Source organism: Parasteatoda tepidariorum, chromosome 1 (assembly GCF_982258835.1).
Source record: "Parasteatoda tepidariorum strain Cologne lab strain chromosome 1, Ptep-v5.0, whole genome shotgun sequence".
Taxonomy (NCBI): Eukaryota; Metazoa; Arthropoda; class Arachnida; order Araneae; family Theridiidae; genus Parasteatoda; species Parasteatoda tepidariorum.
The window spans coordinates 134,419,548-134,441,641 of record NC_141755.1 but is presented as its reverse complement, the minus strand read 5'-3'; the positions used below and the strand labels follow the sequence as shown (position 1 = coordinate 134,441,641).

The 22,094-nt window shown below is 30.4% G+C and overlaps 1 protein-coding gene across 10 annotated transcripts in view; it reads right to left on the bottom strand.

Moving 5' to 3' along the window:
- Positions 1–22,094, bottom strand: part of LOC147817014 (coatomer subunit gamma-2-like) — a 112,905-nt gene that overhangs the window by 46,703 nt on the left and 44,108 nt on the right. For 9 of the 10 annotated variants that reach the window (XM_087153728.1, XM_087153739.1, XM_087153709.1 and 6 more), the window contains 5 exons: positions 11,921–12,049; positions 7,180–7,363; positions 4,497–4,626; positions 3,528–3,590; positions 1,499–1,644 (listed from right to left, as the gene is read on the bottom strand). In XM_087153728.1, coding sequence (XP_087009854.1) covers positions 1,499–1,644; positions 3,528–3,590; positions 4,497–4,626; positions 7,180–7,182 — 342 coding nt within the window. In that variant the 5' untranslated portion in view covers positions 7,183–7,363; positions 11,921–12,049. The remainder of the gene's footprint in view (positions 1–1,498; positions 1,645–3,527; positions 3,591–4,496; positions 4,627–7,179; positions 7,364–11,920; positions 12,050–22,094) is intronic. The other variant, XM_087153701.1, reaches the window with a different exon arrangement.

The following is a 22,094-nucleotide window of genomic DNA, read 5'->3' as shown; positions in this document are numbered from 1 at the left end:
ATTCTCTAAAGTATATAATTCAGAAAATATCTAAATCGTTGATTTTAAATGTTTATTTAAACCAATCCACAGTTCATGTCTCCCTCCCTTATCACAATTTCAAGAAACCCCTTCTTAAAGATAAGGGTATTTATTTTATTTCAGTAGAACAGCATTTCATCTTCCCATCTTTTGTTTTCCCAGACGTATTGTCTTGTTTTGACGGTCACGTCCGGGTCACAATGTGGGGATAGAAGTTATAGACAATGTCAACCTTCATCTATGGAGAGGTACCCCAACATAAAATCGAGTTATCATGTCTTATATACTAGTGAATTGGAATTTTGTTTTTGTAGTGGTAGATACACTACAGTCCCATAACAAATGATATTCTTATTACATTAAAAGAGCTAGTTGAGACAGTTTTTGAAACTATCGGAGTTTTACATCCATCGTTCACAAATCGCTGTGGCAAAATTTTTTTGGGCTTTCTGCAACATTCCTCATCAGTACTAATATCTTTCAGCTAGGTATTTTTAATAATAACAACTGCACATGTTACTAATTTAAAGTAACAGAAACGTCAACTTCCAAAAAAAAAAAAAAAAAAAAAAAAAAAAAAAAAAAAAACAACTTTCCGGAAAAAATTAAATACTTTTTCAAATTGAATATGTAATATTGTTTTTATTCTAATATCATGAGCAATATTCTCGCATTTTGTAATAGGAAGACACAATAATTATTTACTTTTTTGCATTTTGTTTATCATCACATTAAAAAATAAATAAAAAGTTGTGATATCTGTTACTAAAACTACCACAAAAAATAGATCAACGGCGAAATCACGCAAATCGGACTCTTCAAAAGAGGTTACTAAATGTGTGATTCTATTTTGAGATTCAGTAATTGTAATAAATAATATCGTATTAAAAATATTGGTTTTTGAAAACAATGTGAAAATCAATAGTAATAAATGTATAAAAAATTTAATTTAGCAGAAAAGAAAACTAAATTTTTTACTTCATTATTCTTTTTTTCAATAATTATTCTCAAATGAGAATAGAAGAATCATAAGCATTTTTTCCTCACTCAGATGCACGAGAAAGCCATCTTTAAAATATAATTCTGAAGAAAAGATAAAACCTTTCAAAACTTTCTGCAGAAAAAAAAAGACAAATTTTTTTTACTTTACAAAAGAAAAATCTTTCTGCAAGAATTCGGTATTGTTCTGCGACAGCGCCGCCACGATTCTGCTGCGGTGTCAGAAATTATACCAATAGTTAAAAACTAATAATTTGGTGAAAATACCTCAAACATCACATTTGATGTTTATGCATCAGTTCATAAAACTTGCTATATTGCAGAAACTGATGAAGTACAGATCCAATACCATTGCCAACAATGAATATTTGCAATCGCTTTGAAACAATTTTCTGTCTGCAATACAAACTTTCTATTGTTTGCAGTTAATAGTCCCAGGAGATATGACTGAGGTTCAACTACAAAAAAGATTTCTTACCTGCAACACAATGTAATTAGTGAATGTGTGTTTAATGCATCTAACAACAAACTCAGTCTCGGATTCAGTGAGTTCAATAGGAAGAGAAGATTTAAACAATGGACTCAAGTTCAATGAAGAGACCTCTGGAACTGCCGACAATTGATCTGAAAAAATCAAACTAAAAATATCAGAGATGTTACAGCTCTTGTTTTAAAGAGAACTTGCTTAACTTTACAATAAAATAAAAGCTTTAGCGACAATCAGTTTTAAACTTTAATAAATGTGCCCTTTTTTTTTAAAGTGCAGGTAAGTCCTTTTTTAATATCAATCAAAATATTTATTTGTAATATTTATTATTGAATGAATTGAAAAGTATTGGCAAAGGTTAATAGATTTGGATGCTTTTTCTTCCATAGGGGTGCACAATCTGCGGCCCGCCGACTGCTTATGTGCAGCCTGCGAAAGCTTTTGAACACAATCATATCTGCCAACATTGGTTAAATAAAATAACGGAGATTTTACTAGCTACATGTTTTAGGCTATGAGTAAAGTTTTAATACATTATGCCTAGTCATGCAAGTCAAAAAGAGAAATTCAAAATCGGAAATAATATAAACACTTACATTTAGTGAAGTAAAAAATATGTATATGAATATTAACTGAAGAAGATTTTTTAAACCATTATTTATAACTACTTAAACTATTAACACTCAACATACTGCAGTACTGGGCATTGCACTATCTGTTGAAGAATGTGAAAAGTATTTTTGACACTAGCAGATATTTTATCGCCAATTTCTTTAACAAATACGGAGAAATTTGAGAATATATTGGTAAACAGGAAACAGACATGAAATACAGGAGTCTTCAAACAGGATTCTTCGAACAGGAGACTATTCAGGTATACAAAATAATTTTTTTTCTCCAAAATTTCTTAAACAAATGATGAAAATTTTAAATTGCTCTTTTGAGTTATTACTTTTTGACGTATACAAATGACGTTTCGATCCTTCTTTCGGCAGTTACAACTACTTATGTCCGTACAATTTTTAAAATCCCGAAACGCTTCATACGATATTTTGACCAATGAGTTATCGATCGCATATTTGATTAATCATTTTTTGACGTGATTTACTTCTGCCGATTTCATCGAATATATCTGGATTATTCGGCAGTTATGGCAACGTATTTTCGCAAAGTTTTAAAAATCTTGAAATTTTAAGTGTGATTATATTTTTAATCCTGAAGTTGAATCACACATTTAAATAATCTTTTTTCTCTACACTTTCTTTGCAAGCTTTATCGCAAATATGAAGGATTTTTTTCAAATAGTTATTCCTACGCTTTTCCACGAGTTTTTTCTGACGTAAATCTAAATTAATTTTAAGTAGTTATTACCACTTTTCAACGAGATTTTAAAAAATGTCATTTTTTATTACGGTATTATTAGGCACTCAAGTCTTAAATTGTCCATAACATGTTGCCAGGTATATATATTAATATAAATTAAAAAAAATCACAATAGACCCATTGGTTATCTGAAATGTTCTGTGAAAAAGTACAATAAAAACAAAAAAAATAAATGTTAAACCCTTATATCGTTACATGGCATATGTCAATTCATGTTGGCCGCTTAATCAGAGCTCCGATGCATCAAGATGATGGCTGCTATACCAGTGCACCGACTTACTCTTTAAATTGAGCTTAGAAACTATGCATACTCCAGACGTTCTAGAAAAACACCATTTTTATCTGGAAAACAAGCGAGACAGCTATTTTCCTCTAAAACAGTAGGCTGCCAAAATAAATATCAGGCTGTATGTAGAATTATTAATTGTTATTGAAAAATGAACTAACTGACTTTTTCAGCATCGCTTGTAGTGGAAATAATTCAATAAAAGAAAAGGGAACAAATGTTGCACTAACCGGAGAATGTTTCATATGCAGTTTAAAATTTAAGGCACTTATACTGTGGCTTTATTTTTCTTGGAGCAAGAGTTTCAAAAAATTGTGTTAAACTAAACAAAGAAAAGGATAAATACGTCACCTGCAAATATATCTTGACGTGAAGCAGCAACTTTATCTTTGGACTTCCCAATGGTGGAAACATCTGAAAATGACAAATCAACAATATCAAATAATCATACTTACATACACAGGATATCTGCAACATTTCAGACTTTCAAATTCATGACTTTCCAGGACAAATTTGAAGAGCTTTTCATGACTGAAAGTTACTATTTTCTCCGACAAAAACGCAACAATAAATTTAAAAAAGCATTATAATAACATTAATTGAAATGGTAGGTATAACCAAAACTGTTATACTCTGCGTCTTCATATTTATAGATTTTAAATACAAAAAAACAGATTAGCGAAAGAGTTGAAGCAATAAAATAGCTGAAAAAAATACAAAAACAATTTTTTTTCTTTTTCTCTGCAGGATCATATTCTAAAGATACTTTTCTTGTTCATCGGAAAAAAACGAAAGACTCCTAATTTTTCTGTTCTCATTTCGGAATTAAAAAAATTCGCCAATGATTGGATTGCTTCAGTTAGAATTTTGAATTGATAACATATAAAAAAAAAATAATAACAAAAGTTCTGAAATCACAAGAAGTTTAAAAGATAATTCGCTCTAGAAAGTGTGTTTTTTTCATTTTTTTTAAAGAACACTATAATTTTTACAGAATATGATTAAAACATTTTATATTTTAATAAAATATGACTGTGAGTGGGGATTATGTTACAAATTCAGATATTCGCAACACCTTAAAAATGGAGGGGAAGGGGATAGGTTCCATTTCAAAAATTAGATTTTTCGACGACCAAAAACTATTACTTTCCATGATTTGTTTATAAAAAATAGTTAAAATCGTGTCATTTCATGACTAATTTTGCTCAATAACGAACTTTATGAGTTTCCATGATTTCTCATGAGTTTCCAGGTGCGCAGATACCCTACATACACTAACACATAATACATGCACTTAAATTCTAGTCAAAAGAAACTTACCAGCTTTCTTATCTTCCATCAAAGGTTGAATAGCCACGGGCACAATTTTGATATCGACGGGCAATTCTGAAGGTCCTAATGAGTACTGATACAAAGCTTTTTTCCAAACCAACAACAGAAACTGACAAACCTTAAAAAAATGCGTTGATGAGCAGTGACAGGGAGCACTTTCGTCGCCTCGTTATTGTAATCATGTGGAACATTCAAAGTTGAAAACCTTAGACAGGGTAAAAATTAGCTGCCAGCTCTGCCCCTAGATTAAAATACGCCCCATTATAGTTTCAGTTACTCCTAAACTAACACACTTTCCAGCTCATTATGCTTTGTATTGTAAGTGCCAGTCTATTCACGGGAGGTCGGTGGTTTGTATCCCAGCTGAGGAGACTGAATTTTATCAAATATTATTTTGCAAGTGGATAAGTATTTATTAATTATTTATAAGTTAGTTTTCAATTAAAATTTTTTTTTAAAAAAACTTAAAATTTATAAGAACAAAAAAAATGAATCGATGTTTAATATTTTTAATTAAAACATAAGGATTATTTTTTATTTTTAAAAAAATTATAATAAATATGTTTTAATAACTAAATTTTTTATTTATAATAAATTTAAGTTCTTATTAAACTTAATTATGAAAATATAAACAAAACTATATTATCAGGCTTGCTTAAAAATAAAAAAGGACTATTTATTACTTAACTATAATCCATTAAATTTCAAATAATCAGAATGCATTCGAAATTAATTTTGTATTTTTAATAGAATGATTTTCCAATTATGTAATAAATAGTTTTCTTATTTTTAACTAGCCGAACATACTTTTGTTTACTCATTCATAATTAAATTTAATACAAAATTTAAATTATTTATTATAAAATTGAAAAAAAAAATTCAGTTAGTTTATCAAAAAATTTTAAATGACAATTAAAAGAAAAATCCATACATTTTGAAAAAAAGAATAAACAATTAAATACTTAGTTTTTTTTGCTTCTAAAATTTAAAATTTTTTTAGAAATAATTTAAATTAAAATACAATATAAACAGAATAAAATATACCAAATAGTTCTTAGAACAGAAGTTTGGAGGTAAAAATCAAATACCCCATCTGAAATTTGAACCCCCCCCCCTCCACAGCTTCTCCGGCAGAAAGCGGATAGCCTAACCATTAAACCACAAATCCACAAATTGTGAGTTTAAATGAATTGAAACCTTAATGTAACTTTTTTTAACCCCAAAGCAGATCCGACAGTTAACTTTTACCTTATCCAATGCTTTCAACCATACTTTTGCATTTAAGAGTAATTTCATTTTAATAGAAATTGAACAGATGTGTACTTCATGTGTTAGTGAAAAAGCAGCATTTAGTAACATCAGCTTAAAACAATATGGCGCAAGTAGGAAACCATCTTTGCACTAAAAAATTAAGCTTTTTCAAAATATAATCCTGTATATTCAAATCTTCTTCCTCTAAACTATTGCAAATATAAATTTTAAAACTTTACCAGGGTTTCCACTCAAATCTGGGAAAAAAATTTCCTGTACATATTTCAGGGTGCGTAAGCAAATCTCCCAACAAAAAATAAGCACCTTTAAAGTGCTTTTTAAGCACTCAGAAAATATTTTTAAGCACTAAACACATTAACAAAGTAATTTTCGAGGACTTTACATAATCATGATTAAATAACTAGTTTCTGACAAAAACTCTTTTCTTGATTATATTAGCCACCATAAAAAGATTGAGAGATTTTTCAGTTCATCAGAGGGTGGGAAATGAAGCCTGAAATCGAGAATATCTCAAGAAAATGCAGCAGAGTTGCACATGAGAGTGCCAGCAGCATCTCAACTAATCCAGCTCAGTAGACGCGCATGCAGACCCCCAAGTATTTCATCAAATATGTCACGATGATGGGTGCTATCATACACTACGGACAAACAGCATGCCGAAATGAATTGTGGTTGAATGAATTGTGAAAACGTTGAATAGAACAATGTGATAATCATGCTTTGCATAATACGCAGCGGAAAACAACATGGTAAAGAAAAAAATCTTCGAAAAGGGAAAATTAAGCACTCTTTAAAATTACCTCATGAAAAAGTAGTTTTAATTGCTTTTTAAAAACGAACATCGTAAATAAGCACCTTTAAGCATTTTTTAAAAACGCTACGCACCATGCATTATTCACAATATATTAAAAGGAAACACAATTACTGTGCTCTTGTGTGAGCTATATTAGGCTAACTATGCTAGTTTTAATTGCTGCAAAGACTTAGAGAGAAAAAAAGGAGCAGCTGAACATAGTTAAATAATGTTATACTAAATGAAATAGATTAGTATAGTTGGAATAACAACCTATGCCATAGATTATGCATTGAGTGGTCACCAATTTTCAAAGACGAAATGAAACTAATTTCCTTGTATTTTTTAAAATTGTAAAGAAAAATCAAAATTCTCTGTTATTTCAGGTGATTTTAAAATTTTCTATATTTCCCCTGTGGAATGGCAACCCTTGATAATTAGCAAACTGCACATATTTTCTATTTGGAAACCATCTCTGGCATAGTTGATTTTAGACTGAAAAATTAAGCTTTTTTAAAACATCACTACATACCTACTTCCATTAAACTATTGTGAATATAAATTTCAAAGCTTTATTTATAAATTCAATAAAGAAAAGAGATGTACCATTCAAGATGAATTGGGAGTAAAGTCCTTTTTGCTTCTTTCTGATATAGGATATTTAAATAGTAGGTTGCTCTGTCGCTCACTTCATCATCACAATCCAGGAGGCCTCTCTGCAGAAGAACTAAAATATTTGGCAGAAGCTCTTCACAGTGAGCACCAAACTTAGCCAAAGAACTGACAGTAGCTGCATAATAAATGTATATACTTTCAAAACAATGATCAATCACATGAATGTAAATACATGACTGCCAACATTGAAGAAATAAAATAACAGAGATTTCACTTGCGACATTTATTAGGCTACGAGTAAAGTTTTGATACATCATGCAGAATTATGTATCAAAATTAATTATGTATTAAATATGTATCAGAATTATTAAAGTCAAAAAGAGAAATTCAAAATTGAAAATAATATAAGTACTTACATTTAGCAAAATAATATGTATATACTAGGGGGCTAAGCCCCCAGTTCGCTGCCGCTAACCAACCCCGATTATTGCTTTGCAATATTGCTTCGCAATAATTGTCTTTTCTTGGCAGAAAACAATTTTTCTAGTAAATTTAAAATTATTCACTTAACATATATGTACTAAAAGGAATTCTGTTTACTTACTCTTGTGCCTCTACTTCCCACGTCTAAATATTACTCTCAAATATTACTTTACCCAAATATTAGATCTCTTGGTGAACGGAAGTGATTTTTCGAAGTAATCATTTTTTAAAATAACATTTATATTCTTATAGCATTGTATTGTTCAAACAAATTTGATGAGTTCACAAACATAATTTAATACTCTCGCTTATAGTAGCAGTACTGGAAAATAAGTTTAAATTAGGGATACAAAAATATTCAAAGAAAAACAATACCTTTACGACTATTGTTAATTTTGTGCTGATGACAACCTAAACAATATGGAAATGAATGAGGGAAAACTGGATCCTACCACGTGATTTTCCAGCCAATAAAAATGCACCGACAACAATGGAAAACTGCGACACCATCATTAGAATTTTATATATTGTAAGAAATCTTAATCTAAAGAAGATTTTTTAAACCATTATTTATAAATTATTTTATAACCGTTGTTAAACAGCCAACCCAATTGCTTTAGTTTACGGCTACTAATGTTCAACTCTGTCGCCTTGTCAAATTGAACCCAATCCAGAAGACAAGGGAACTCCTGAATCAATCAAATACTAGGCGAAATTTGCCTTCGTGGGGGACTTTTTGAAGGAACTAACCCACATTTGCATTGCATGGAGAGGAAAACCACGAAAACGTCCACCTGACAGCAAGGAGTACTTAAACTGTTAACACTCAACTTAGCAATAACATGTGCTAGCAATAGCACTGTCTGTTGAGGAATAAGAGAAGTATTTTTGCCACCAGCGGATATTTTACTGGGTAAAATTTTTTTAAAAATTACTTTCTTCAAAAACTACAGAGACATTTTAGAATATATGGGTTAACAGGTTATAGTCGTAAAATACAGGAGTCTTCATTAAACACTTGGCAGGATGGTAACAGGACACTTGGCAGGTATGGTAATAATAAAATTCGAAAATATCGTTTTGCTTCACAAGAGATTAGGGGCATTGAGAACGAAAAATACAATTATTAAATAAGGTTGTTCAAATATTTTTTTCATTTCAAAAAATTTTATAAAAGTAATTTTATGTTAAAGTTATAAATATTATTATTCTTCAAAACTTATAAATCAAACGAATTCTTGAATATTTCTTTTCTTCTTAAAATTACGTGCCATGTAAACAAATGTCTTCATTGCTCTATTTTGTTTCTCAATTTTGCCATATTTTATACTAAATTTCAATAAAACACCCACTTACACAAATGTTTTATCTATACCTAATATTTGTATTTTTTTAAGGATCAGCATGCACTTATGTACACTGGTTATCATAAATTAAGGAAAATTCACAAAAATCGCGATAACTCAAGAAATTACACATGGAATTTTATGAAACTTACCCACAATATACAACACATAGTAAGGTATTAAACAACATAAAAAGAAATTATCAGACATTAATAGTAGTATAGAAATTAGCACATGTATAAAATAAACAAATTGGAAGTATCGGTTTGCAATAGAAAAAGTACCTTTAATATGGAATATGATTGCCTCTAGAAGCAATACAGCACAAACAGCGATGTGTGATGCTTTCAATTATGCGGTCTATCAGTTCAATAGGAAGTGAGAGCCATTGCTCTTGTAAAGCAGTTGCAAGCGTGGCAAGGGTCTGAGGGGGCGGATTGATGGCAGATACACGCCTCCCTAGAGCATCCCAAACGTGCTCGATAGGATTCAAGTCCGGGGATCGAGCTGGCCACTCCATGCGAGTAATTGTTTCCTGTTGAAGATAATCATCAACAATGCGAGCTCTGTGTGGTCTTGCATTATCGTCCTGTAACAGAAAGCAATCACCAATTGCCCCGGCATATGGGCGCACATAAGCATCAAGGATGTTGTCTCGATAAACCTGAGCATTCACGGTTCCCCTTGGAAAGACATGGAGGTATGTGCGCCCTCCTAAGGATATGCCTCCCCAAACACAGACACTGCCTCTTCCGTATGCATCTCTTTCACGGATGTTTGATGGATGATAACGGGTCCCAGGTTCTCTCCATATCAAATAACGTCTACTGTCACTTTCTAGACTAAACCTGGACTCATCCGTAAAGAGAACAGGCCTCCATTGATCTGACGTCCAGTGGACATGTTGTCGGGCCCACTGCAAACGGTCTCTCCTATGGCGTGATGTGAGCGGCACGCAAATGGCTGGTCGTCTCGCATACAGACCACCTTCGTGGAGCCTTCTGCGCACAGTTGACGTTGACACCAACCTTCCGGTGGCTGCAGCAAGAGAGGATCTAAGATGTGTCGGAGTAGCGGTTCTATTCCTGCGTGCACTTAATGTCAAATATCGGTCATCGGCACTGGTCGTAACAGTTGGCCGTCCTTGACTGAACCTCCTAGATGCCGAATCTGTGGTTTGAAATTGCCTCCAAAGTCTATGAACCACAGATGGACTCACATTTAGCCATCTGGCCACTTCTGATTGACTCTGCCCTGCCTCTAGTCTCCCGATGGCTCTCCATCGTAGTTCTTCAGGCAAATGATGCCTAGAGGTCATTATTACGAATTGGCTATCTCAGATTTTCAATGTCGCAATCACAGTAAAATTTGTGTGCTTTCTCTCAAACTTGGACTTTTATGCTCCAGGCAGATGACGTAAGCCGAGTGCAGCGCCACTAATTTGCATATTGCAATTTTACTCAGCTACTCTTAGTGGACAACATATGCAAATTTTGCACGGTTTGGCTTACTTTTGAAAGAGTTATCGCTATTTTTGTGATTTTTCCTTAATTTATGATAACCAGTGTATGTGCATATATAATGACAAAAACTACAACCAAATAATTGCATTTGCATTAAAAACTTTGAAAAAGAAACAAAATGCTTAAAACTCAGGAAAATGAAGAAAGAAAAAATTGCATTATAAACGAACTAACATTGTTAACATTTAAGTGTTTAATAGCAATGTCTTACACATGTTGTATAAGATAATGTGGTTATTAGGTATCAAACTATTTTTATTCCATGATGATTTACATTTATTAATTAGCACTAATTATTTTGATACTTTTTAATTCGTAAATAGACTAAAGACAAATCTTCCCCTCACTAGCAAACAAATGTTAACCACAGCGCCAAAGAAGAGAAGCTGTCTTTTTTTCCAGAAGTCAACGAGTGCAGCAGTTTGCCAAACCAATGAACTGAGACTGTGAGACTTCTAAACAGACCCCTGAGACTATATTACTTCAATAAATGAGCCAAACTTAGGAGATATGCTAATCAATCTTTTATTATTCCTAATTTAACTTATCATCTTCCAGTTTAATTTCTTTATGCTTCTTTCACAGGTTCAAATTAATTTTTACTCAATCATTCTTAACGATATGAATTTTTCTTCTTCATGACATGTTTAACATAATTAAATTTAACTATGCCATTACGTTTAAGGAAAAATTTCTACAGTTATATCCCTCGGTAGCAGATACCCTCCAGTAGATGATTTTTCATCTAAGACTTCTTTATATTTTTAAAAAGTAAACAGAGATGACTCCTTTTTAAAAACATCACTTAATTTGAATAAAGAGCTGAATAGAGAAAGAACAACAATTAAAGATTGTTTTCCCCCTGTTACTTGATTTCTGGCTAAACTTAAAGATTTATTTCAGTTTTTTTTTTTTTTTTGCAGGATGCGTAGCCAAATTCTTTAACAAAAAATAAGCACATTTTAAGCACTTTTCAAGCACTCAAAAAATATTTTCAAGCACTTTAAAAAAATATAATCAGGCAGAGTTGGGAAGTTTTTGACAATTGATGGTTTTACCCAGTTTTATTTGCTTGCCAGTGACAAAGAGGACGGCGAGTCACCAACAATGAAATGAACAAGAGAAAAAAAGTTTTTCTATCGCCATTAGAGAAAAAAATTTGACAATGTCAATTTTAGTCATAAAAAAAGTTACTCACACTTTGATAATTTTTGTAATAATTTGGTAAGTAAAGTGTTAAGTACATGGAAAGTTAGATACAACAAATACTCCATGCAACAAAAAATTCGCTATTACGACAAATTTTCAAGTTACTAACAAAATTTTGTCATTAAAGATCTCAAAAACATTTATATAACAGTTTAAAAATTTTTATCTTACCACTGTAGAAATTTGTAAACCCAACAAACAATTTCGGCTCTACTTTTATCGATTAAAAGGAAACGGCCAAAACTAACTTTCGTTAAACATTATTCTTCTTTATCTTCGAACATCATCGGGTAAATGAATCTAAATGAAATGAAATGAATGAAATGAATGAAATGAATGAAATGAATGAAATGAGTGAATGAATGAAATGAAATGAATCTAAATGAATGAAATGAAATGAATCTAATCTAAATGAAAAAATTTCATTTAGTCTACTAATCCATTAAAATTATTACCAAAACAAATTTTAGCAAACTTTCCCCTCCTATAAACCACAGTTGTAAAATAGATACAAAATAAATGAATTTGTTGGAAAAAAAAATCAAAAATGAGTGTGCAAAACAATTTTTAGATTTCTTTTTGCCTAGTAAGTATAATGTTTCATCCTAATAATAGTGCTTTGTAGGAAATCGTAGAATTAACCTGCATTTGCGTTACGTAAAGCAGAAAAACCACGAAAATCTCCCACGGTTAGCCTGACCGCAAGGGGACTCTAACCTATGATCCTTCTAACATTGAGGATATTTTAAGTCAGCCTTGTGATCGGTGAAGCCGGAATTCGTATCGACCAGCCATCTCTGGGATTCCAACCCTGTTCATCTCATAATTTGTTTTCGTTTGATGTTCCACAGCAAGTTTCTTTTTTCATTTTTGTGGACAGCAGTTATTTTTTCATGATTTTAAGTAATTTCGTTCATTATCATAGGAAATCTAATAAGCAAAGGAATAATTGGAAATCGAATTATTCAGATTGAGTCCTAGAACGTGAAGATCCGATCATTAGATATAAAGTTATTCAGGGTGTTCCATTTTTTCCCCTATTTTCTGCGCTGTACTTTCTCGTTTGGATGATATAAAAAAGCATTAAACATTTAAATATTTCACGATTTTTTATCATTTCCTTAATTAAATATTCACTGTCAAGAAGAACATAGAGTTCAAAGGTTAAAAAAATAAATTCGTTAAAAGTACTTTAGAATAACAAATTATCTCATGTAAAAGACGAATCAACATTTCTTAATAACTTGTTAAGCAAGCCAATTTTTTATTCCAAAACATTTTAAACATTTATGTGAATTATGCTAACCAGTAACGTATGTGAAAAGTATTGAAGTAGTAACTATATTTTAAAAATAAGTAAGTAATTATAGTTAACTACAATTGTAATAAAGTAGTTGTAATTAACTACAAAGAAAATGTAATTTTATCGACCACCCTTTTATTCAGAAGCCGGCCCATATTACTGAATGGAACAATCTTGTTTGCTTCGATAAATTGTCACAGTTATTGTCAATATTGCTTAGTTTTTCTTTTGTTGCTAGTTTTTTTTTACTTCCATCTATGGCCTTTCAAAATTTAGGAGGAATTAATTCTTTGCTCAATTTACACTAATAATAATGTGATCTGATTGATAATCATCTAGAATTTCTAGAACTACAGATCTATTAACTTTTTAAAAACTATTCTGTTGGCATTTTTTTCGGTCATTTTGTCAGTCTTTTTTTCAGTCACTGAAAAGAGATAATTTATTTTTACCCTTTCAATGTAAACTTTACCATTTCCAAATCAAATCTTTAGTTTGAAATCTTTTTCTTATGGGAGTTTCCTTCATTTGATTTTTTTATTAAATATTTGAACTGAAACTGTTTTTTTTATCATGCGTTTTATTATTTACCTGCAAATATATTATTCACATTATATATTTTGATTAATTTATCTTTCTTTCTTAATAAATGTGACATCTCGTCAGATACTAAACATTTAAAATGAATTGATTCATTTGGAGGTAAAAAATATATTTTATTAATTCAATACTATTTGTATTTATACTTTGCATGTAATATTTGCATTGGGAAGCAAATTGATTTATTAAATAAAATAGAATTGAATATACATGCATGGTTCCATTTCTATTCCCAAAATTTTGTACTTATTTTCGATTTTAAAAGAACGTAAATTTTCATCATTGTCTGTCAAAAAATTAAAAAAATTTTATTACATTAAATAAATAATCTCAGGAATCTAAAGCATTAACCTATTATCCGATTGAAAACTTCAAAAATTACTCAAACAAGAAATAACAGTATGCATGTTTCAAGCGCTCATAAACAGGCGCCCATTTCCAAAACGTGAATCAGAAGAAACAAATATGATTTGAAATATAAAACTAAGAGCTCCTATTTAAGAATGAAATAAATAACGGGAAGATAAAAAACTAGAAAAAAAACCACAGTAGCCGAAAGAGAACAAAAAAGATAACATGATCATTTTTCCATCTCTGTTTATCATAAGCGTTTTTCCAACTCATATTAATTCTAATCACCCTAATTGTCAGAATATTTCTGCATTTCATACTTCCGATTTGCACACACTTAACTTTTACAATCTTCTAACTTCATTTAATCTAAGAAATTAACATCCATCACTAGTTTGATGTTAGCAATGGATTTAATCACTTCTATCGTTGATATCTCTTTGTTAAGCAAACTAGACCTCTTCATCAAATCCTTACAGAGATTCTTCCAAAAGAATTTTACTGTTTTCTTCCCGCTCGTTAGAAAATTGCTAATATCTTCTTCTGTTTTGGTTTTAAAGTAATTTTAAGGCCAGCTAACAAAAACCAAATTTAGATCTCTTAAAGATTCTATTAGCTTTAATGATCACTGGGGCATATACTACATTCATTGTCAGTGTGACATTGGCTACATCGGAATTAGACGCCCTTTAAAATTTAGACTTAAGGAATAAAATAGTCCGTTATCAAAACAATCATCAATTGCTGCAAACTGTGGAAATTACGGGCATAAATTCAATTTCGATGTCAAAATTATTTCCAGTACTGTCACATCAGCTCATTTTGATGCCTTGAAATCTTGTCTTATTCAAATGAATGCTTGAGCCGCGATGGCTCAAAGGATAGAGCGTTCGCTTTCCAATGGACGTGAGCCGGGTTCAAATTCCAGCGATGACTGGTCGATACGAATTCCTCATCCGGCTTGCACCGATCACCGTGCTGACGTGAAATACCCTCAGTGGTAGACGGATCATAGGTTCCCCTTGCCGTCAGGCTAACCATGGGAGGTTTTCCTCTAAGTGTTAAGCAAATGCGGGTTAGTTTCATCAAAAAGTCCTCCACGAAGGCCCATTACTTGATTCAGGAGATCCCTTGTCTTTTGGTTCAAATTCACAAAAGCGTTGAATATTAGTAGTCGTAAACCCCAAACGATGGTTATAAAATGAATTCCCTTGTTCAGATCCTCACCACCTCTCCATACTGAGTGGAAATGCATTTTACCTTGATTTGCCCTTCTCGACCCTTCTTCCTGTTCTGTGGATTATCTCTCTCGGCTAGAGTGGGTTTTTTTCTAGCTTTGTTTCTCAACTTTATTTTTTCCATTTTTCGTGGACAACTTTTGTTTTATTTTAAATCACTTTTGTTTCTTTTCATTCACGTTTTGCATGTCTTGAAAACGGCTCCTGTTTTGAGCGCTTAAAGCATGTCGACTGTTATATCCTGCTTATATGTTTTTTGAAGCGAGCGAAATTTTTAATTTTGTAGAATCTTTGTTATAATTCAAAAATGGAACGTTTACATAACTTTTAACTAAATAATAATGCATAAGAATATTTGATAAATAAATAGCCGAAACTACATCCTCACTCAATTTATTCTGTAATAAATGAGCATCTCTAAATTATGTAGGGGTGAACAACCTTTTTGAGTAAAGGGCCACATGGACAGCAGATTAACCAACGAAGGCCGCAAGCCAAAGTACTTAGACAAACATTTTTAGTAATTGTAAGTAGTGATTGCTATATAAACATCATTGTTCAAGGCACTAAATTGCCATCAGATAACCTTGTAATAGTAACCTTGTAAAGGTTGGCATAAAATCAAATATTTTTAAACGTTTAAAATAAAAAACTGATAACTTAGAAGATAAAATACAATCAGAATCAATATATCAGGAAATTTTTTTTAGTCAAATTGAAATAATTAAAAGCAATGGGAAAATTCATGTTTTTTTATCACTTTACACAATACAAAAGTCCATTTTTTCATAGAATTAAATTTAAGAAAATAAATAATCTAGTTATTAAAATAAATGCAAGTTAAATACTTTGATTCAAAGAAAATTTTTAGAGGGTTAAAAATGATTAAAATTAAAATAAAACCCCTTTTTAGCTCAAATGAGATCCGGCATTTATTAAGGAATATATTTAAATTTTAAAATAATTGGCATAAATATAGCACGTCATTTAAATGCGAGATTCAAAATTAAAGTTTCTCAATAACGTAAAAATAATATTGGGACTTTCGAAGCCTTGTAGAAATGTGTAGCAATAATTGCCAAAGTAACGATTCGTAAATAATTTGATTTGCTATAAAATCGTCACATAATAATATCTCGTGCTAAAAATATCCAAAGTTTAAAAATCACGCGAAATGAGTCGCGATAACTGCAGAAAAAAGGATCAAAAGTCAATCAGATTTGAGATGAAGTTTGCGCAAATAAAGCATTTCATTATAAAGCATAATTAGCTTTAATAAAGTATTTTCATTACTTTCAAGACGTTAGTACATAGTTCGATTTCATAAAAAAATTTCGGTTTCCGTAACTGCGTGAAAATGGGTAGCAATAACTACAGAAAAGTCATTGGCTTTACGGCGAAATCGGCACATACGAAGAGCGTCAAAAATATCGGAATTTTTGAAACTACTCGTAAATCCGTAGCATTAACCATCGGGGAAAAAAAACGATCGAAAAGCTACACTGGTTGAGATTGGGTACACCAAAAACTTTATTGCGCAATGAAAATACAATTTAAAAAAAAAAAAAACGATATATATTTTTTTTCATTTTGTTCAGGCTGCTGCTGCGGGTCGCACATAGAGTGTTGGCAGGCCGCATGTTTTGCCCCCTACTTCAGACAATTAAAATTAAATTTCTTTAAACGAGTTTAATATACATTTTCTCAATATATCCTTCATTGATGTTTTTTTCAAAGATGCCCAGCATACATTTGCCCGGTATTCCCTACAAAGCTCGTAAAGTAACTACATGGACCCATTTGGGCAATATTTTCAAAATTAAAAAGACGGAAATGTTTATAATTTAAAAGTTCATCAAATAATATAAAATTAAGAAGCGTTTCTAAGCAGCAATAAAAAAATTCATTAACAAAAAAATAATTGTGAAAATTGTTATAAAATGTAGTATTATTTTCATTGAAATATGCTTACATTACATTCATTAAGACAAAAAAAAATTTCGTGTAAGGAATTTTTTATTTTATCTAAGAAATAAAATGTGGGGTATGGGCAATATTTACCAAATCAATGAACAAACCATTTAGTTGAATGCTTGTTTTTTTTATGAATTTTTTTTATTTTATTTACTGACTTAATCCTTCATTAAAACATAATGATACATTTTAAAAGGAATAATATAAATTTTCAAAACATTTCATTCGTCAATAACAGTTTTAAGTTTTAAAAAGAACTTTAATAGTTTAAAAATTTCTCAACAGAAAGTATTTACTCCAATTGAATTACTGTTTATTTTAGGAAGTCTTAAGAATCCTTGACAATAGCAGAAAAATAAAATTAGTGAAAAATATACGTCACACTGTTAATAAAAAATATTTATTGAAATGGTGCGTTTGCGCAACTTTGGCCGACAATGGGTTGAAATCAATTGAATCTAAATGTAGATCACACGAAATTTAAAACAAAAGTAAAAACAAAATTAAGACGATTAAAATTGATAATAAAAATTGAAAAGCGAATTAAGGCAAATAAGAAGGATTGCGCTTGACTTAGGAATGAACTGGTCCTTAGGACTTAAAACTTTTTAACCAAAAATAGGTCCCTATCGAAAATATTAAATATCTACTTATATATAAGATATATCCGAAAAGTAAATATTTAAGTATAAAAATAAAAAATACCATTTTTTTTGAATTACTAATAATTTCATAAGCTATTAAAACCAAAAATTAGCTGTCATTTCCATCAAGGGATTCATGTTAATCCGATTCATATTAATCAAGGGATTCATTTTGATCAGATTCATATTAATCAGTGGGATTTAATATGAAACAAAACTTTTTTTCTTAATACTATACAGACATTCATAACTGTGTATTTTAAAATAACATCATTATCACCGACACCTCTATAATGTGAGCAGTGCACAAAAAAATTAACTCCTTTAATAACTATTGATTTAATGATCGGTTATTCGCCTTCAAAGACTCAATCTTACTGTTTCGAAAGTCTACCATTAAATAGGCTGATTATATAGAGAACCCAAAATTTTAAGTTACAAAATCAGATGCGAAAACGTACTTTCTTACCTAAAGTAGTATTCTTACGTAGAGCAGAGGCAGTTTTTAAAAAGAAATTTAGATTTCTGACTGCCAAAATATGGGGGAAGCCGTACTCTATTCCCAATAATTTCGTAGGGAAACAATCAAAATTTAAGACTCATTATTATAAATTCACTTCTTTGCATAATTCGCTAAATCTCGATAATTTTTTAAGCATATTGCACATAAATATAAAACTCATTTATCCGAAAATAATTACATGTAAAGAATAATTTTAATTATTTTTTTATTATATTACTTAATAGCAGCTTAAAAATTTTTGAATTGTAAGGAATCTGGAATTTTACATAATTTTGAAGTATTTAATTTCAAATGACAAAATGCAAAATTTAAATGAAATCGGTTGGAAAGTTAAAGAGAAATAAAATCCAACTATACATTTTTAAACGGAATTCTCAAAAGTTATTTTCATAGATTTTATTCAAATATTTTTGCTATTTGAAATAATCTAAAAATGTCAAATGATTTGTATACCTTACAACTCAAAATTATTATTTTTAAATATATTTATAATAAAAATAACCGATGAAACATATACGAATAGTCATTAATGCGAGAATTAAAACGAATAGTTAATAATATTATAGCGAATAGTTATTAATACAATGCATACATCAAAATTTTCAAATTTCATGTATATCTCTATGAAAATTTAGTTCAGTGGCCTCCCCACCCCAATGAAAAAATCCTCTGCCAGCCTTAATGGATCATCTTCATTTTTCAGATGGATCATTTTTCAATGTGAATAGAAAATATTACAAAATCTTGTAGAGAGTCGTGGTGGTTGAGAGGATAGAGCGCTCGTCTTCCAATGAGGTGAACCGAATCCCAGCGATGGCTCCCGCACCCCGCTCGCACCGACCACAGTGATGAAGTAAAATATCCTCAGCGGTAGATGGATCATGGGTTAGAATTCTAACCCACAATTCTCTTAGAATCGTGTGGGGTTCTCGTGGTTTTCCTCTCCATGTAACTCTAATGCGGGTTAGTTCCATTAAAATGTCCTCCACGAAGGCAAATTTCTCCCAATACTCGATCCAGGAGATCCTTGCTTACTGGATTGGGTTAAATATTACTAGACTACCTAGTTTAATATTAGTAGTCTTAAGCCCATAATTGAGTCTTCTGTTCAAAGATGGTTATAAAATATAAAATATCAAAAAAAAAATCTTGTAGAATATGTATGACAAAATTGCTGTACAGAAGTTTGCTTACGGGTTTTTTTAAAGCTTTTCTTTGATTTATATCAAATAATTTGTTTGTATGCCTGTACTTCATACAAGTTATTTTGCTATGAAACGAAGTCGGTAAAATACTTTTTTTAAACGAGTGTGATGTACTAATAACCCATTTTGCACTGGATTTCGTACATTGATTGGTAAATGAAGTATTTTCTATCACATGTCAATTTTGCATTCATAATTTTATTATAAGCAATTGGAACTGATTTATAATAAACGTATGGTTTAAATTCTTTTTAAACAATATCAGTAACAACCATGTAAGCATTAAAAATAATTCAACCGGAAAATATTCTTTCAAAAATCATGTTTCAAATTTATTTTCGTAATTTTTGAAGTTTTAAAAAACAATTTCAATTATATAATCCTTGTCAATAAACCAGCAAATTTAGAATATAAATTACAGTTTTAACAATATTCAAACTTTAAAAAAGGAAAATATAAAAATCATACTTTGTTTTAATTCTTGGAGATGTAGTAGTACCTTTTTTTTATGCCGCACTTTAAATAGTTTAAACTACCTATGATATAAACACACACAAAAAATTGCTATTGTGATTTTATATTTATTTTTAAAAAAAATTTGAATGAATTTTTCTTTGCAAAATGCATTTTGCTTACGCAAAGCTAAATGCATTTTGCAAAATGCATTTAGCTAATAATAGCATAAAATTTAGAAATACAGCTTTCGAGTTCAGTTTATTATCCTGAATTAACTTAATATTACACTTAAGAAAAGTTTTTATAAATGAATATGTATTTCTTTTTTGCTGTTTTTCAGAGAGAAGGTTTAAAAATAAAAAAAAGGTAAGCAAAAATAAATAAATAAAGGATTAAGAGTTATTCGCATCTCTAGTAAAAAAACTTAAAATTCTGTTGTTGTTGTTGTTTCTAATGTCACTTGCCAATACCAGCAAGCCTGCTTGGTGAAACTAAGCGAATTTAAGGAAAAAGTGCGTCTCTTGTGCTTCAGTGGCGCCATCTATAGCCAACGATACGAAGTCAGTCACACACACGTCATAGCCCATTTACAGGGCGGCCCATTTATATATCCATTTATTCATCCACAGATCGTAATTTTGACCTGAACCAGAGAACGATCAATCTCCAATTCATTTTTTGTATTTTGTAACCTTCGTTGAACAGCAGATCCAGTTTTTGGATTTACGACTACTAATGTTCAACTCCGTAGCATTGTAATTTTGAACCACTCCAGAAAAAAGGAAACTCCCGGATCAGTACCTCCAGAGGTATGATTTGTTTTTTGAACATAAAAGACTTTGTAACCCGTTAGATATAACGAGCACCAGTCACCATTTACTACATGGGAAGTCTTCGGTAGGCGGTGATTTAACCAACGACCTCTTGGACATGGCCCAACGCCTTATTTAACCAGACTAACCTGGCCCTACTTAAAATTATCTTAAATATTTCCATTTCCTATTTCGGATCAAAATTTCTGGTCTAGGAATACCAAAAAAGATTTTACGTATGTATAGATATTTCTTATATATAAACCAGTATACTTTTAATGAAAAATGACATAACAAAATAGTAATTTTTGAATAAAAATAGTAATTTTTGAATAAAAATTCTCAAACTAAATGTCCTTCTCTGTTTGCATTATATCAAAAAGTTTACCCATTTTTGTCAAAAATAAGATAAGAATAAAACAACTTTGTGAACAACATCATTAACCATATGACAAATTTTGGTTCAGCTAAATCCTCTTATCCAGAAAGTGGATTTTGACGTCATAATCAATCCCGCCTCTTTTTGAGTCACGTGAAGACGCTTTAAGCTAATTTTGAGTTATAATTTTAATAAATTCAGATTAATTTTGAAGAATGATCAGTTGATTTTTGAAAGTTTTCAGTTATAGACTAGTTAAAATAATCAACATTACTCGATTACCCTACGTATGCAGGTTGCTCGTTCTTAATATTAATTTTACCTCTTTGAGTATTCCGCTATATCTCAAGAACTTTCAACGAAAATTAAAAATTTTCCGTCCAAAATTATAAATTTTTTTGTCTATAGATAAACCCAAGCCAAAATTTTAATAATTATTTATTCAAAACTTTATAGTTATTTTATTCTATAAAAATTAATTAAAAATTAGAATAAAAAATTATTTTATTTAATAAAAGCCGAAAAAAATTGAATTGTAAGGTTTAAATTTTAGCATCGTTTTAATTAATCTAATTTAAAATGGCGAAACACAAAATGTGGTAAAATCAGACAAATAGTTTCTTAAAAATTGAATTTTGAAAAAGTCGTTTTTTTTTTTTTTTCAAATGTGTAAGTCTTACGTTTAAAAATTAATTTCTCAGTAACTATTCTGACGATATCTTTCAAATTTCGTATTTCACCATTAAAAATTGCAAATTGATGCAAAACTTGTATACGAATTCAATTTTCTTTACTAATACTAAATAAAATAATAAAAGATAAAAAGTATTTACTAAGAGTTTTATTTTGCTTGAAATTAT